The 17,018-nt window shown below is 41.8% G+C and overlaps 1 protein-coding gene across 19 annotated transcripts in view; it reads left to right on the top strand.

Annotated features, from left to right (window-relative positions):
- ADGRL2 (adhesion G protein-coupled receptor L2) overlaps positions 1 to 17,018 on the top strand; it is a 191,478-nt gene that overhangs the window by 106,522 nt on the left and 67,938 nt on the right. For 14 of the 19 annotated variants that reach the window (XM_082265142.1, XM_082265139.1, XM_082265138.1 and 11 more), the window contains exons 5-9: positions 3,906 to 4,009; positions 4,108 to 4,293; positions 8,028 to 8,066; positions 12,937 to 13,120; positions 16,435 to 16,557. In XM_082265142.1, the coding sequence (XP_082121268.1) occupies positions 3,906 to 4,009; positions 4,108 to 4,293; positions 8,028 to 8,066; positions 12,937 to 13,120; positions 16,435 to 16,557 (636 nt within the window). The remainder of the gene's footprint in view (positions 1 to 3,905; positions 4,010 to 4,107; positions 4,294 to 8,027; positions 8,067 to 12,936; positions 13,121 to 16,434; positions 16,558 to 17,018) is intronic. The other 5 variants (XM_082265130.1, XM_082265140.1, XM_082265143.1 and 2 more) reach the window with 1 other exon arrangement.

Genomic DNA, 17,018 nt, shown 5'->3' with positions numbered 1-17,018 from the left:
ATATAAAATGGGTGAGAATAGCTAAAATAAGCAGCTGCTGTAAAAAATGAATAAATTGCCAAGGAATGGTCTTTATAAAAAAAAAAAAAAAAAAGGCCAAGTACAGCGCTTGCTATTTCAATACCAACTGGGATTCTATAAATTACCAATAAAAATTAACCTGTGCTTGTAAAGTGCCAATATGTGTCCATAAATACCACTTAAACAATAAAATCGTATTAAATAGCATAAAATTGAGTGTGATTAAATATTAAAGGACATTAAAATGACAATGATTAATATACTGGTATACATAAGTGACTGTGACTAGAATAAATAACATTGATCAACCGTATAATATATATATATATATGAAAGTCCAATAATAAATCGTGATTGATGCTCAGGCAGTTAATGTCCTCAGTAGGTGTTTATCCATAAAAAGTGCAAGTGCTCTGGCTTGATCGTTCAAAGTGCTTGTTCCAAAATTGAATAAGATGGGTCACTTACCAGATGACGTGGGTCTTATGTGTCGTATGACACTAAGACCTTTCAGGCTTTGGTGGCCCCCTGGGCCAAGTGGCTTTTCCCTTGTAGGTGGTCCTGTGGGCTAGTAATGGCTCCTCTGGACTCCGGGATATAATAATCAGGGATGATGGAAAAGGAGAAAAGAAATGCTCCAAATAGCGTAATATAGTCTTAAAAGGTTTTTATTTCCCATCCATCGGGTTCAGACAAGTTTAAAATCATATACACCCTATCCCTGGTGGTCAGCGGTGCGGGCTGCGCGTCCTACTCGCGGAATCACGGCTAACTTCCGGCTTGCGTTCCAACCAGGGTAGCGTGATGACGTTATGCGGTCCAAACTGACGCGTTTCGTCACTTCCGGTGACGTCTTCAGAGTTTACATTGATATGTTTACTTGGTTTCTTCTCAGGAATATTATTCAGAAGGAAACTAGTTGTCACTTGTAGTTCAGGCAGTGCAGTCAGGCTTTTTCTATATGACTGCTATGAGAAAATGTCCTACAGAGCTTATGTTGTGTTTTCAAATTTAAAGGCTTAGGTCAGCCTTTCGCAACCCATTTGACCCAAAGAAACTCTTGAAATAGCTTTCAGTTCTCGGGGAACCAAGTGGAAAAAAAATAACCCACCTTATACAGTGGTGGTCGGAATGCCATTCTTAAGCTGGCGATAGATTAGTATAATTTCCAGTGTTTGTTTTTCTACCTTAGTGATGAGAAAATTTGAAGGAGCAGAATGGAACATTTTTCTCGAATAAATATATTTCTAACAGTGTTTGGGGTTTTCGTTCAGTAAAATCCATTCATTCTAAAATCAGTGGTGAAAGCAAACCAAATCTTTAGAATGACAAAAAAATGTTTTCGTTCATTGACTAACACAGCTCCTGGTATTCATAACCATTGGGTTATACTGCCCCCTACAGGAGTAGGACACTAGGCAGAAAAGAATTCTAGCTACACCCATGGGCAGTCCCAGGGGTTATATTCCCTCTCCCTGCTATAGCCACTCAGTTTTTTTTATCTGCCTAGTCAGGAGTAAAGACCTAATTCCTTGCTGGGATCTCTGGACCTGGCATTTTTTTTTCCTTTTAAATAGAACTTTTTTCTCCTGGATTTTTACTGTGAGATCTACAATCAAATGCCCGACTGGGCGAGGGGCTGGATAATCTAGATCCAGTGGTCACCCCTGTCTCGCCAGCGAGCGGGGGCAGACCTCAGCTTCGCGCTAGATCGGCCGCGACATAGTCCCACTGGATGGAGAGGCTGGCCTGCGAGTTAAACCCCTCAGGCAACAGCCCCCCCATTGCGATAGAGAGGGGTTCTGTCTGGAGTGGTGCCCGCCCGCAGTCCCCCCTCTCCCACTGGAGGGTTTTGGGGTGGACGTGGGCCCCTCCTTGGGACGCTCGGACCCTCGGCTTCCCCTCCTTCCCACGGGCACCCCCCCTTGACAAGTCCCTCACCTGTCCCCCCCTCTTTCCTCCACATATGCTGGGGCTGTTTGGTGGTGTGGACTGGATGCTTGCTAGTGATGGGGGCCGGGGGAGTTATTATTCTCCTGACACTGCTTGTAACAAAACTGAGTTGGCAATAACAGGGAGAGGGAGTATACCCCCTGGGGCTGCCCATGGGTGTAGCCAGAATCCTTTTCTGCCTAGTGTCCTACTCCTCTTGGGGGCAGTATATCCCAATATTTATGAATACCAGGAGATGTGTCCGTCAATGAACATCAGAGAAATGGATTTTACGAGAAGTCAAAAATCCAATTTTTGTAAGAATTTTCGTTTGAAATTTTATTCATATATGGCCAGCTTTACAGACATTAGGGATTATACGGGGTCATGCAGATAGCTCTACCAAGTGTTGTTGGCCCTGAAATTATGCATTCATCATCAGAAGGGAGTTCAATCAGCCACAGCTGAAGGAACCCTAGGGTTCCACAGAATCTTGTTTCAGAGATGCTGCCTTAGATGGTCCCATTTCTGATAACAAAGCTGTGCCCATCCTCTCAACTGCATGGACCCACAGCAGTTTTGCTAGTGGTTCAGTACATGTCCAGCACTGTCTTAAGCCATATCACACTAGTGATACTGGAATCTGAAATACTCGTGTTAGAATCACCAAACTGCAATTGCTACTTTTGCTTAAGCCCACTTCTTTCTAGCCCAAATGTTGCAGATTCTTGGGTGCTGGCAAGGGAACAGCAATGGTATGGCACCTTGCTCATTCAGGATTTGAGGGGAACAGTACCCATAGGCTGAGGTGAACTCGTGCCAGGGACAGAATCGCTGGTGTGGGTTAGACATTAGGGGAAAACTTTGGTGATTTGAAAAACCTCCTCTGAGGGGTACTCCTAAAGGGCCTGAGAACCACCTCAGTGTATGAAGGAGCTTTTAAGTCTCCATTCACACTAATACGACTTGTCAGGCGACTTGGTCAGCCTGACAAGTCACGCACCGTCGCGTCCCATAGTGTAGTACAGGAACGGTTCTAATAGGAGCGACACAAGTCGCTCTGACTTAGAAAAAGGTTCCTGTACTACTTCGGGGCGACCTGGAGCGACTTGCATAGACATTCATTTTATGAAGTCCGTGCAAGTCGTGCCGAAGTCGCAGTGCGCGCGACATCACAGGTCACCCCCGAAGTCGTGCCACTTCAGTGTGAACCGGCACTTACTTACTTTACTGGGCTTACTAAATACAGTACAGCTGCGTTTACTTGAGTAATCCATCCACATGAATAATCATAATATATAAATACAATTTTTTTTTTTAATTAACATATCTCAAGTTAAGGATCAGGGAAAGAGTGAGGATTGATGTAAATTGCTGTCAGTTTTTTTTTTTTTGTTATCGCTGTCCGATTGGAGAGACATCCCTTCACTTCCTGTCCTCTAGACAAAACAGGAACTGAGATTTCTATCCAACTTGAGAAAAAAAAAACTTATGGGTTGACATCAGAACAGTTAATAGAGGGGAAATCTTCCTATGGGGCACTAATTCTGGTGACATACCAGGATCCCTTACTTTGGAGAGATTTCCTATCGCAATGTTTTAGCTATGGGACAGGAAGTGAAAGGAAGTCTTCCCCAATGGGACATCGGTGACACAAATGGATATGGTTGATCACGCTCCCTTACTCTATCCCAAAATGGAGGGGAAAAAAATAAATTAAATTTTCTATCCCTTTGAGCGCAGTCACCAGAAATAGGAGTGAGCACATTGTCCCCATCATAGAGGCCGTTACAGCAATAAAACCTTGACAAACGTCCCTAACTCTTTACCTACCTGATGTAATGTTCTGTCTCTTTATGCAGTTTAGCTGACATAAGGTAATTTGCATCGTGCTGATCTTCTTTACATGTATATAAAAGTCCTTGTATAATTTTGTGTCCTTTGTTTAACAGGAACGGCTTCATACCTCTGTCAGATTGCCACTGGCACTTGGAACATCAAGGGCCCAGATCTCAGCAACTGTACCTCACACTGGGTCAACCAACTGGCCCAAAAGGTTTGTCACTGTCTTCTTCAGCTGACTCTGCTATTCGCTTTCTAGAAGCCATTACTCATGTGCCGTGTATTGACAAGCCTGACTGATTCGCATTACAGATTAGAAGTGGAGAGAACGCTGCTAGCCTCGCCAATGAGCTGGCAAAACATACCAAAGGTCCCATATTTGCTGGTGATGTCAGCTCCTCGGTAAGACTCATGGAGCAGCTGGTGGACATCCTGGATGCTCAGTTACAAGAGCTGAAGCCCAGTGAAAAGGACTCGGTTGGCCGCAGTTATAACAAGGTAATCTTCACGTCTGCTTTTGAATTATTATTTATTATTACTTGCTGGCATCATCTGAAATCACCTGCAGCGCTTTACTTTCTATTATGTGGCCATTGAAAAGTTATAATGCCAAAGGTGTCATCCTGTTTATCATTAAGTAAAAGCATGATGAGAGCTCCTGATGTACTGTGTAAGCAAAGCATAAAAACACTCTCAGGGGATTGCTACAAGTTTACACAACTGTCAATCAATAGGCTCATTCCCTTTTAGCCCTGAGATACAGTAAAACATTGCAGTCCATACAGGGAAAGAGAGTCACATAGAGGGCAGCAGTCAGCAAATGCGTTATCATATAGCCTGTTCATTCTGTGTTCATCTCAGTCAGAACTATTCATTATTTTTCAAGGCAGATTAGCTTGGAAAACCAACCAAATAAACAAAATTAAATTATTTTTTTATTTTTTCCGTGACTCCTGTACACTACTTGTTGACTCACTATGTTGACACGTAGGCTTATTTATCAAAATAGTGCAAGGAGAAAAGTGCAAATCTGCCATTCGTAAATTGGTCACATTGGGTATATAAGATAGATAGATAGATATGATAGAAAGAGAGAGAGAGATAGATAGAGAGAGAGAGCCAGAGAGAGAGAGCCAGAGAGAGAGATAGATAGATATGATTTATAGATTTGTTTAGATAGAGAGAAAGATATTGTAGGCACTCAAAGGGCATCCTTCCACAATTGAACAAGGAGGACAGTATAGTAACTTTATTGCACTGATGTTTGTGCAAGTCACAGTCCCCCTTTATAAAGAGAAAGGCAGGCTGTTACTAACAAAAGTGCAGGAAGAAAAAAAAAAAAAAATATATATATATATACACACAGTATCTCACAAAAGTGAGTGCACCCATCACATTTTTGTAAATATTTTATTATCTTTTCATGTGACAACACTGAAGAAATGACACTTTGCTACAATGTAAAGTAGTGAGTGTACAGCTTGTATAACAGTGTAAATTTGCTGTCCCCTCAAAATAACTCAACACGCAGCCATTAATGTCTAAACCGCTGGCAACAAAAGTGAGTACACCCCCTAAGTGCAAATGTCCAAATTTGGCCCATTTAGCCGTTTTCCCTCCCTAGTGTCATGTGACTCATTAGTGTTACAAGGTCTCAGGTGTGAATGGGGAGCAGGTGTATTAAATTTGGTGTTATCGCTCTCACTCTTTCATACTGGTCACTGGAAGTTCAACATGGCACCTCATGGCAAAGAACTCTCTGAGGATCTGAAAAAAAGAATTGTTGCTCTACATAAAGATGGCCTAGGCTATAAGAAGATTGCCAAGACCCTGAAACTGAGCTGCAGCATGGTGGCAAAGACCATACAGCAGTTTACCAGGATAGGTTCCACTCAGAACAGGCCACGCCATGGTCAACCAAAGGAGTTGAGTTCACATGCTCAGCGTCCTATCCAGAGGTTGTCTTTGGGAAATAGACGTATGAGTGCTGCCAGCATTGCTGCAGAGGTTGAAGGGGAGAGGGTTAACCTGTCAGTGCTCAGACCATATGCCGCACACTGCATCAAATTGGTCTGCATGGCTGTCGTCCCAGAAGGAAGCCTCTTCCAAATAGGATGCACATGAAAGCCTGCAAACAGTTTGCTGAAGACAAGCAGACTAAGGATATGGATTTCTGGAACCATGTCCTATGGTCTGATGAGACCAAGATAAACGTATTTGGTTCAGATGATGTCAAGTGTGTGTTGCGACAACCTGGTGAGGAGTACAAAGACAAGTGTGTCTTGCCTACAGTCAAGCACGGTGGTGGGAGTGTCATGGTCTGGGGCTGCATGAGTGCTTCTGGCACTGGGCAGCTACAGTTTATTGAGGGAACCATGAATGCCAACATGTACTGTGACATACTGAAGCAGAGCATTATCCCGTCTCTTCAGAGACTGGGCCACAGGGCAGTATTTCAACATGATACCAAATCCAAACACACCTCCAAGAGGACCACTGCCTTGTTAAAGAAGGTGAGGGTAAAGGTGATGGACTAACAAAGCATTTCTCCACACCTAAACCCTATTGAGTATCTGTGGGGCATCCTCAAATGGGAGGTGGACGAGCGCAAGGTCTCTAACATCCACCAGCTCCAGGATGTCCTCATGAAGTAGTGGAAGAGGACTCCAGTGGTAACCTTTTGAGGCTCTTGTGAACTTCATGCCCAAGAGGGTTAAGGCAGTGCTTGAAAATAATGGTGGCCACACAAAATATTGACACTGTGGGCCCAATTTGGACATTTTAATTTAGGGGTGTACTCACTTTTTTTGCCATTGGTTTAGACATTAATGGCTGTGTGTTGAGTTTGAGAGGACAGGAAATTTACTGTTATACAAGCTAGTTACAAGTTAAACACTCACTACTTTACTTTGTAGCAAAGTGTAATTTCTTCACATTAAAAAGTTATAATATATTTACAAAAATGTATGGGGTATACTCACTTTTGTGAGATACTGTATGTATGTGTGTGTTTGTGTATGTGTATATATATATAAATTTGTGTAGATGTATGAAGATTCATACAGCCATCATAAATAATCCCTGTATAATGTGTCTTTGATGTTTGTTTCCTACGATTGTCTGCTCCATGTAGTGGCAATAACGCAGTATGTTCCTGAAAAAAACCTTAATTTTTGAGAAAAACACTACATTATACCCACTAGATGGCGCTGACAATCATAGGAAATAAACATGTATAAGGCACATTACGGGAATGTTTTGCGATGGCAAATTATTTTATAAATATCCTCTTAAGATCCCACACATGGGCCGTATCTGGGTTTTTTCAGCAGGGGTTCTGTCCATGGATCACCTGCTAAGCTGAGGGGAGCAGCCAAATGACAGGTCTGTGTCTGCTCTGCTTATGCAGAGCGGACACGGATACACAGTCTGGTCTGCTCTATGGGTAGCCTATATGTAAACGGACCGTCTGTTCGTTTACACCTGGCTGCCCTCTGATCCATCCAGACGAATGGGAACAGATATCCTTCTGTTTGTTTTTCCTTGATTGGATCTGATTGGAGGTAGACAGGTGTAAACGGCCACAAGTCTGTTTACATCCGTCTGCCCATAGAGGAGAATGGAGGGTCCGATTGGGTCCACCTGAAAACACAGGTTAACCCTATCAGAGACTGCTCGTGTGAAAGGGGTCTAAGTGTCAATGTGACATTTTCTTGGACCCCTGCCCTGTTCATTATTTTGGGCCCCCAGAAATTTCAAATTATAACCAAGTAGATCATCCATAAAAAGTGTGATCATCTAGGGACAAATTAAATTCAATTTTCATTTCTATTCCCGAATCAGAGGTTGCATATCTGTTTTGGGTAACTGGCTCTGTTTGGCCATCTGCAGTCCAGTAAAGGCACATAATAGGATTGGCTTGATCTGGTATCAAGCAGTGTCCACCATTAATATTCTGCTTCCACAGGTTGGCACTAGTCTCTGAAAATATTATGGCATTGTTCAGTCTGAGGTCTTCCCATCTACAGTCGCCCCCAAGCTTTATTGATTCTTGTACTTCAACTTGCTTTTACTTATCATATTTTTTACTCACATCAGATTAAGGTCTCCAAAGAATGATGGGTGCTTTGAAATCTTTCCCTCGTTAGGTTATTTCATACATCAAAACCTGATCTCCTTTTGCAGAATAATCTCCCTTTTTAATGTAATATTCTGGTTTTCTTTCTACAAAGCTCCAAAAACGAGAGAAGACTTGCAGAGCTTACTTAAAGGTATTATTTCCTATTACCTCCTAACGTCTTGTGGTTCCCTTCCTCCTCCGTGTCACACTGTGCGTCTATCCGTCTTGGATGCCGGGAATGTGGCCAGAATATGGCTGTTAGCTGGTGGATGAATTCATCCTCATTAAAGGGGGTTTCTACTTTACCTTTAAAATTTATTCAAATCTTCAGCTCAGTAGGAAGGCTAAAGGTCTTTATTCTGTTATTTCTCACTAACTAGTAATTGTGATTGCTTACTAGTGACGTTTATAGCTTTTAAATATTTCATGTATAATCCATCAATAGAGCGTTCTTCACTTTACAGCATACATACTGCAAAGTAGTAATTTTTCTAGTTGTTGCTTTATATACATGGTACAAGCTGAAATCCCCCCTTAATCTTAAGCAAATGCTTGACTGGCCAAGCTCTCGCTATCAGACGGCTGAGCGCGCAGTCCGTGTGCATGTTAAGAGTCGCCGCGAGGAACCATTTGGTAATGAGATCACAGGACATCTGCAAAAAGGACACTTATCGTCCCCTAATGGGTGCAAACCTCCCCTGTCTCACTCTATCACTCCCACTAATATGCTATGATTAGCAATTTTATTTGTAGTATAAAAATCTGTTTTTACCGCACTGCTGTCTGTCATTTCCCTCATTATGCATCACCTTTTGTCACAAGCCGCTGCTTATTACACTGCATTCTGACCTTAATTTCTAACCGGTGTCACTGGCGCTGCTCAGAAATGAGTTCTGGCCAGCTAAGAAAAATGAACCTCTTCATTGCTAAATCAAAGGCCAACTTTCACTATGCAAATGTAATATGTAGTTTTTTTTTTTTTTTGTTTTTTTGTTTCCTGGAGGCAGAGGAATCATTTTAAATTTTAAGATATGAAGCCTTGGTCCGTAATACTTTGAGATTATAGGAGCAAACCAGTTGAATAAAGTGCTGTCAGCAGGAGCACTAAACTATCCAGAGGAAGCCTTTGGCACCACTTGTCTTTAAGGCTACGTTCACATGTTAGCTTAGCGGATCACGGGCAGAACACTGCGATTCTGCCCGCGATCCGGAAATCATTGCAAATCGCAGGACGCCTGTGCGTTGCCGTTGATTTGCAATGGCACCCCAAATGCTGTGTGATGTTGCCGCGATTTCCACCTGCCTAATCGCGGTAACATCGCGCAAACAAAATCGCAGGTCTCATGACGCCCCAAAGAAGCTCTTGTACCTTTTTTGGGCGTCATGCGACTCGCGGTTTTGTTTGCGTGATGTTACCGTGATTCGGCAGGTGGAAATCGCGGCAACATCGCACAGCGTTTGGGGTGCCATTACAAATCAACGGCAATGCACAGGCGTCCCACGATTTGCAATGATTTCCAGGTCGCGGGCAGAATCGAGGTGTTCTGCCCGCGATCTGCTACGCGAACATGTGAACGTAGCCTTAAGGATTTTGAGATGGATTAGAGTTATATAACAAAGGTGGTCAGAATTACAAAAACACACAAACATTCCTAGACCTGGGTCACATTGGTAATTTTGTATTGCCTACAGAAGCACCTGCCTTATCACTTCTACCACTAGGAGAGAAATTTCTTGCATCAAATTTCGAAGATTTGTAGGTCAGTCTTTGAATAATTGCAGTATTTTCAACGTGCTACAGAATCACCAGATTTCAGTACCACTCATGTTAACCAATGAAACTGTTGATGTCCTTGGCAACACCAATGGTTTGTAGCTGCTTAGACAAGCATTGTCATCCACAACAGCAGAAAATTGATAACACCTACAAGTCACCAGAGAAAACAAAAAGAGGGAATGGTAGCGGCTATAAATTTCCACTTCAGTGTGGCTTGTGTGACATAGTCCTTAGGATAGTTGATCCTTGATAGTAATTTTAAGGTTGACATTGGCCTCTTCCTTGCATTGGGTAAGTGGTTAGTAAATGATTAGAGCATTGCTGGCATCCTTCTTCTGAAGATAGGGGAGAAAATATGGAAATTGTGAACCACTGTCTAAAAATTTGAAAACTGTCAATGCCTGCAAAGTCTCACCTTAATCTTTAATGGAGTCAGTTGAAGTGAGTACAGTAGCACTATATGTTTGGACAGAGGTGGTCTTTCCCAGTATGGGTATTAGCTAGCTTTTTCTAACATGATCTAGGCATAATCTAGGCTTGGTCAAGACTAAAAAAACAAGAAATCCTTTGTGTAAAAAAAAAAAAAAAAAATGCCATCTTTGCCGACAAACAATGTATGTTACGGGGGTGCGTTACAGACAGAGAAGCTAAGGTTTGTGGAGATGGGAAAGATTGTACAGAAGGCAGCCAATGGTGTGAATGGATCTTGAATTAAAATGCACACAAGCTGTTTATCTAGTTTTTTACTCTCTTCTTTTACATTGCTATATCTGTAGAAATGCCGTTTAGAGAAAAAATAAAAGATAGTTATATATTTTTTGTTAGCATCTATTTTTGATTACAATGTTTTACTTATTTTTGTCCGAGCTACTGCATTTTATTTTCCAGATCATGCACTGGCATTCATTCAAATAGATAAAATATTTGGGTAAATGGTGTATTCAGAATGTCAGGATCTGTTAAAAAGCTATATAGATATAGATATAGATATATATATATATATATATATATATATATATATATATATATAATGTTTTTTAATTTAATGCAGCAAAAAACAATACATCTAGTATTGTTACAGAAGTAATTAAAAATAGATCAGCTGACAATACGGAAAATTACCAAAGAAGCGTTCCAGATTTTACCGCTACATGTGTCTTTGCAATTGTGGCTAGTTAGTTCAGACATTCTTTCTCTTTTGCTTAAATATGAGTTCTGTTTATAATTTTCCCCCTCTTTAAAAGGCAAGGCATGTTGCATCTGACATCTCTAGTAGGGTTGGGTAATCCATGCATAGAGAGAAACCGATCTACAGTTGGTTTAGCCCTTAGCTTTTTTTGATAAAATGCTTTGGTGAGGCTCATATCAGTTGTGTACCTTTTAAAATCGGTTTTCATTCATGTTATTTTTCGTGTCTGATTTTCAGGCACTAAGCTTCAAGTTGCACATGCTCAGTCTTCACAATCGGGAATTGACAATAAACCTTGTCGGCGGCAGTCGTTCTCTTTACACCCAGTTACAAGGCTATTAGTGGACAGATGAATGAGGCCAAGAAGGGGCAAGCTAGGGTTGCTCTCTATACGGTTTCCTCAACATTGAAACACAAACAGTTGTAAATTGTTTAACATCCCTCAGTGGGTCACTAAGCCCCATTTGCACATAAAATTAAATAAGTGCAGAATTGTATCCTCAATGTTTTATAATTTGGGACAGTTTTGTTCTTGTCAACCAATTTAAAATAGTCTTGACATGCCTTTTTTTTCACTGGGTACTGTGCAGAAGTTACAATACACACAACTCTTCTCAAATGTATCCACAGTTAAGAGGTTTTATTTATTTTTTACATTTTTTTTTGTCCAAAGTGGACAAAACTTTTTCACCCTTTCTACCTTGAAAATATTGCTTTGCCTTCTCTGTCTTAAATTCCTTGCCACCATTCATTTTTCACTACCAATGCCAGCCATAGAGGCTGTCAAATCAGCAGGGACCGGCTGGGGTTCAAACTATGTATGGGCAGGCTGATTGTACCCAAGTTGATCGATTAAATCAATTTGCGAACAACTAGAATGTAGGATTTCTCATGCGATTGCCAGCGGCTATAGTCTCTAGCAATAATCACTGTGTGTTCTCCCAGCCAGGATGGCTCATCTAGCCCCCCAACCCCCGAGCAGGAGGGATTACCTCATCAACATTGACTGTGTTTATGGAGGGGACCAAGCCATTTTCTTTCTTGCAACCCATTGTTGCAGGAAAGAAAAATGCGCCATCTCTGGCGAGCTTTAGTGGTGCCCTTCCGCCCTCGTCCAGTTTCTGATTTCATCACACAAAAGAACCCCTGCTTTGGATTAAACTCTTATGGTTGACCTTTTAGCTATATTTTTCAGGAAAACAATGATCTTTGTGATAATAATTACTTCCATAAATGTATCACATTCAAGCAGCATCTAAGTACATGAAGTAGATGCTGAGCATAGATCATACCTGAACAAAGATTTATCTGCCCCTCTGATGAAAAAAGTAGATGAACACCTTGTCAAGGGAAGTACTGTGGTCTCTGTGAGAGGTAATCAATACCTGTGTTACAGTTGCACATTATATAGCTGCATGCATAAGTTGCACTTAACATGAACAGACATATTATGGTGCTAGGTCCTCTTTAAAATGACTGAAATTGATTGTGGCCTTGTCCTGTTGACCTGTCGCAACCAGGAGGAGTTTAACTTGACTAGGAACTAGTCATGGCAGATATTCATTACCTACAATCCCCTCATTACTCAAATTCTTTAAGTATCTCAATAAAACAGAGTGTGCAGTCTTTAATCTAGGATCCAACCCATGCGCTTAATATCTTGGTATGGTGCCTGGTCTAAGTGCACTTGAAATATACATCACATTTCTGGTTTAGACATTCCTTGGCAGCTACTTAATACCATAAATGCAGCATGACCAATAATTACAGAGGTATTTTTCTTTTGGCTATGTTATGCATATTTTTTTTTCTTCTCCTCTTTATAGTTTACTGGCAAGCTCTCTATGTATTTATTTTAGCTGTGGTTGCGCTGTATGGCTTCATTATATGCATGTTCTTCCTTCCAGGTGTACGTATATTTTGTTCCAATTTTACGTCCAGATAGATTATAGTTAGCCTACATTATCATGACCTTCCATATTGTTTATCAAATGCCGCTAAATAGCTCCTGGTGGGTATAGAGGGACCTAACGGTGACTTGGTTTTTTCCATTAGGCAATTGTTGACACGGTGGACAACCTGCTAAGGCCAGACGCTCTTCAGTCTTGGAGGGATATGAATTCTTCTGAGCAAACGCATGCTGCCACCATGTTGCTAGATACTCTTGAGGAAGGCGCTTTTGTACTGGCGGACAACCTTGCCGACCCAACAAGGGTCACCATGCCTACAGAAAATATAGGTGAGTGACTAAATCACACCTTTCCTTCATCTGTAGAATCTCTGTGTCTCAAATATATATAAACTGCTCAAAAAAATTAAAGGAACACTTTGAAAATACATCAGATCTCAATGGGGAAAAATATGTACTGATAGGGACTGGGCAATGTGTTAGGAAGGAAAGGATGCCACATCATGTGATGGAAATAAGAATTATCTAACTATAGAGGGCTGAATTCAAAGACCCCTTGAAAATCAAAGTGAAAAAATGATGCAGCAGGCTAGTCCATTTTTCTGAAATTTCATTGCAGCAACTTAAAATGGTACTTTCTATACTGCTTGTGCTTGTATGCATGCTTGAAAACATCGGGGCATGCTCCTAATGAGACGACGGATGGTGTCCTGGGGTATTTCCTCCCAGATCTGGACCAGGGCATCACCGAGCTCATCAACAGACTGAGGTGCAACCTGGCGGCATCAGATTGATCTAAACATAACATCCCAGAGGTGTTCTATTGGATTTAGGTCAGGCGAGCGTGGGGGCCATTCAATGGTATAAATTCCTTCATCCTCCAGAAACTGGCTGCATACTCTCGCCACATGAGCCCGGGCATTGTCGTGCACCAGGAGAAACCCAGGACCCATTGCACCACCGTAGGGTCTGACAATGGGTCCAATGATTTCATCCTGACACCTAATGGCAGGCAGGGTGCCATTTTCTAGTTTGTAGAGGTCTGTGCGTCCTTCTATGTATATGCCTTCCCAGGCCATGACTGACCCACCAGCAAACCACTTATGCTGAACGATGTTACAGGCAGCATAACATTCTCCACGGCTTCTCCAGACTCTTTCACGTCTGTCACATGTGCTCAGGGTGAGCCTGCTCTCAACTGTGAAAAACACAGGGCACCAGTGGCATACCTGCCAATTCTGGTGTTCATTGGCAAATGCCAATCGAGCTCCACGGTGTCAGGCAGTGAGCACCTGGCCCATTAGAGGATGTCGGGCCCTCAGGCCACCCTCATGAAGTCTGTTTCTGATTGTTTGGTCCAAGACATTCACACCAGTGGCCTGTTGGACGTCATTTTGTAGGGCTATGGCAGTGCTTGTCCTGTTCCTCCTTGCACAAAGGAGCAGATACCGGTCCTGTTGATTGGTTAAGGACCTTCTACGGCCCTGTCCAGCTCTCCTAGAGCAACTGCCTGTCTTCTGGAATCTCCGCAATGCTCTTGAGACTGTGCTGGGAGACACAGCAAACCTAATGGCAATGTATATATGTGCCATCTTGGAGGAGTTGGACTGCCTGTGCACTCTCAATAGGGTCCAATTATTGCTTCATGCTACCAGTAGTGACACTAACCCTAGCCAAATGCAAAAATAGTGAAAAACCGTCATAAAAGATGAGTAGGGGAAAAAAATGTCAGTGTCCTCCACCTGTAAAGCCAGTCCTGTTTTGGAGGTTGTCTCATTGTTGCCCATCTAGTGCACCTGTTAATTTCATTACCACCAAAGCAGTTGAAACTTATTAACAACCCCCTCTGCTACTTAACTGACCCGATCAATATCCCAGGCGTTTACTGGACTTGGTGCTATACTCTGATTAAAAAGTGTTCCTTACATTTTTTTTTGAGGTGTGTGTGTGTGTGTGTGTGTGTGTGTGTGTGTGTGTGTGTGTGTGTATATATATATATTATATTTTTTTGCACTTAAAGTATGACTAAAGGCAGACGATTTTTTACATTTTGGATAGATTAGACCGCTGTCAGTTTTTATTGCTGTCTGTACCCCTTTAGAGAGAGCCCCCCCCCCCCCCCACTCTATTTTTGGTTTGTTCCCAAAAAAGATAGATGATGATAGAGGGGAAATCTTCCAATGGGGCACTAGTTCTGGTAAACTGGGGTCCCCAAGGGATTTCTTTAATTTGCAGGGATTTCATCTCACTTCCTGTTTGGTTATGAGACAGGAAGTGAAGGGAAATCTCAATGGCACAAAGATGGCAAACATAAAACTTACAGGAATTATAACTCTCCCTTACTCTATCCAAAAGGGGAAAAACATATTTTTTGCCTATAGTTATAATTTAACGTGTTACTTTAGAGTACATTGTCTTGGAAACTGCAGCAGCCTCTCAGCAAACCCTCCACCAGAATTTGACCCTTCTTGGCTCTGCTATTTACCCAAATCTTATTACCATTTATACATACCTATTGGTCAGTAAGGCTGCTCATCATAGTAATTGGCCAATTGAACCGTATGGGGTTGAGGTTTACCTTTTATATTCCGCACTGCCTGGAAGCGTTAGAGCTTTGGTTGTAAGAACCGGACAGATTTTGGCCATGATGGGAAGTTTTTAGAGGCAGCTCTAACTGCTTGCACTTTAAAACTATAGTCTAGTTAGGATTTTTATTGCATAGTTGCATTGGCCCGGCTTGTCCCAATGTAAGTATGCATATGTCATACCTGTAGAACAGCTGTGGAAGCGAAGAATTGCTGTAGTGGTCGCCACTACTATAGTGATTGCCAATGTCTTTCTGGTTTCCGATCTCATGGTGTCTCACCGCCCCTTCTCTCTACCTCGTCCAGAGAACTCCTTGCATCCATTGGGGGAAAAGGCAAGGCATTCTGTGAATGGCACCCGTGCCGAATGAGCAATCTCTTGTGGTTCCTATACAGCAGGGCAACTGGAAGACGGTGGCCAATACTATTTTGATATACTAAAATCCATACCTTGAGTTCAGCTTCAATCCTCTAATGGCATCCTCGTCAAAGGAAATTTTTTTTTACCAACAGGTTCTCTTTTTAGAGGAGGGCAAGGTTTATATCTGCACGTCAGCCATGCAGAAAGAGCAGCATGTTGTCTTCCATCTTCATGTAATTATTAAACTTCATTAATTGTTAATTAACAAGGGAGGATTACTGTGATGATTCTACTATTAATTGAATTTTTGTTTGAAAAAGATGACTGTGCAGGGAAGGCATCCTGCGTAAATATTTTCCCCCCGGCACAGCAAAGTTTAGCTTTGGGAGCGTGAAGTGAAAGGTTTGAAAATTCCCAGGTTTGGAGATATATTGAGTTTTTTCTAAGCCTACTAAATGCCAAAAGAGCAAAAAAAAAAAAAAAAAAAAACTTATAATGTAACATTATAAGACTATTAAGAGCAGTTCTGCAGAGTTCAGTTTCAATGTGCCTTTCATAGACTCTGAGCATGGTTTTTCCTTTAACAAGGGGCTTTAACAGAACAGTTTCAGTGTTTTGCGCACATGTTGAGTTGTGTTCATAATGGCTGCATTGTAACCATCGCTGTGTGTCTGTCCTCTCTCCTCCACCATAACTAGTCCTGGAGGTGGCTGTGCTCAGTACAGAGGGCCAGGTGCAAGAGTTGAAGTTTCCTCAGGGCAATAAAGGAGGTAACCTGATCCAGCTTTCGGCCAACACCGTCAAACAGAACAGCAGAAATGGTAAGTCGCCGGTCACGTGGTTTTCTTGCCATTGTTCCGCCGCTTAGATCTGTAACCTAAGGATCTCAATTGTTTATTAGTAAATGCCAACTTTTCTTTCTTTTAAGAGCTGTGGAAACATCTGTATGGCAGCTCTAGTTTCTATCCTGGTTTGCAACGTTCTGCAGAGTCCATTTAAACAGACTTTGTTTTGTTGGCTGTGGCTAAAGTGGACCTGTCTTCTTTATGGAGACTGCCTATGGACTTACAATTATCTGGGTTGTGTCATTTCCTTTTTCTATCTACTGTGGAGGAGTTTTACATCCAACAGATATAAAAATCTATTTATAGTTTAGGTGCATTTAATATTTAATTTTTTAGGTTTCAATAAGCAAACATTTTCTTGGTGATAGGTGATGTCTTGTAGGATCCTTGCTCTTTCTACTGTGGAGAAGTTGGAATACATCCAACAAATTGAAAAA

This window comes from Pelophylax lessonae (assembly GCF_965119305.1).
Source record: "Pelophylax lessonae genome assembly, chromosome: 8".
In the NCBI taxonomy this organism is placed as follows: Eukaryota; Metazoa; Chordata; class Amphibia; order Anura; family Ranidae; genus Pelophylax; species Pelophylax lessonae.
Note: the sequence above shows the minus strand (reverse complement) of the source record. Positions and strands in the feature narration are given on the sequence as shown.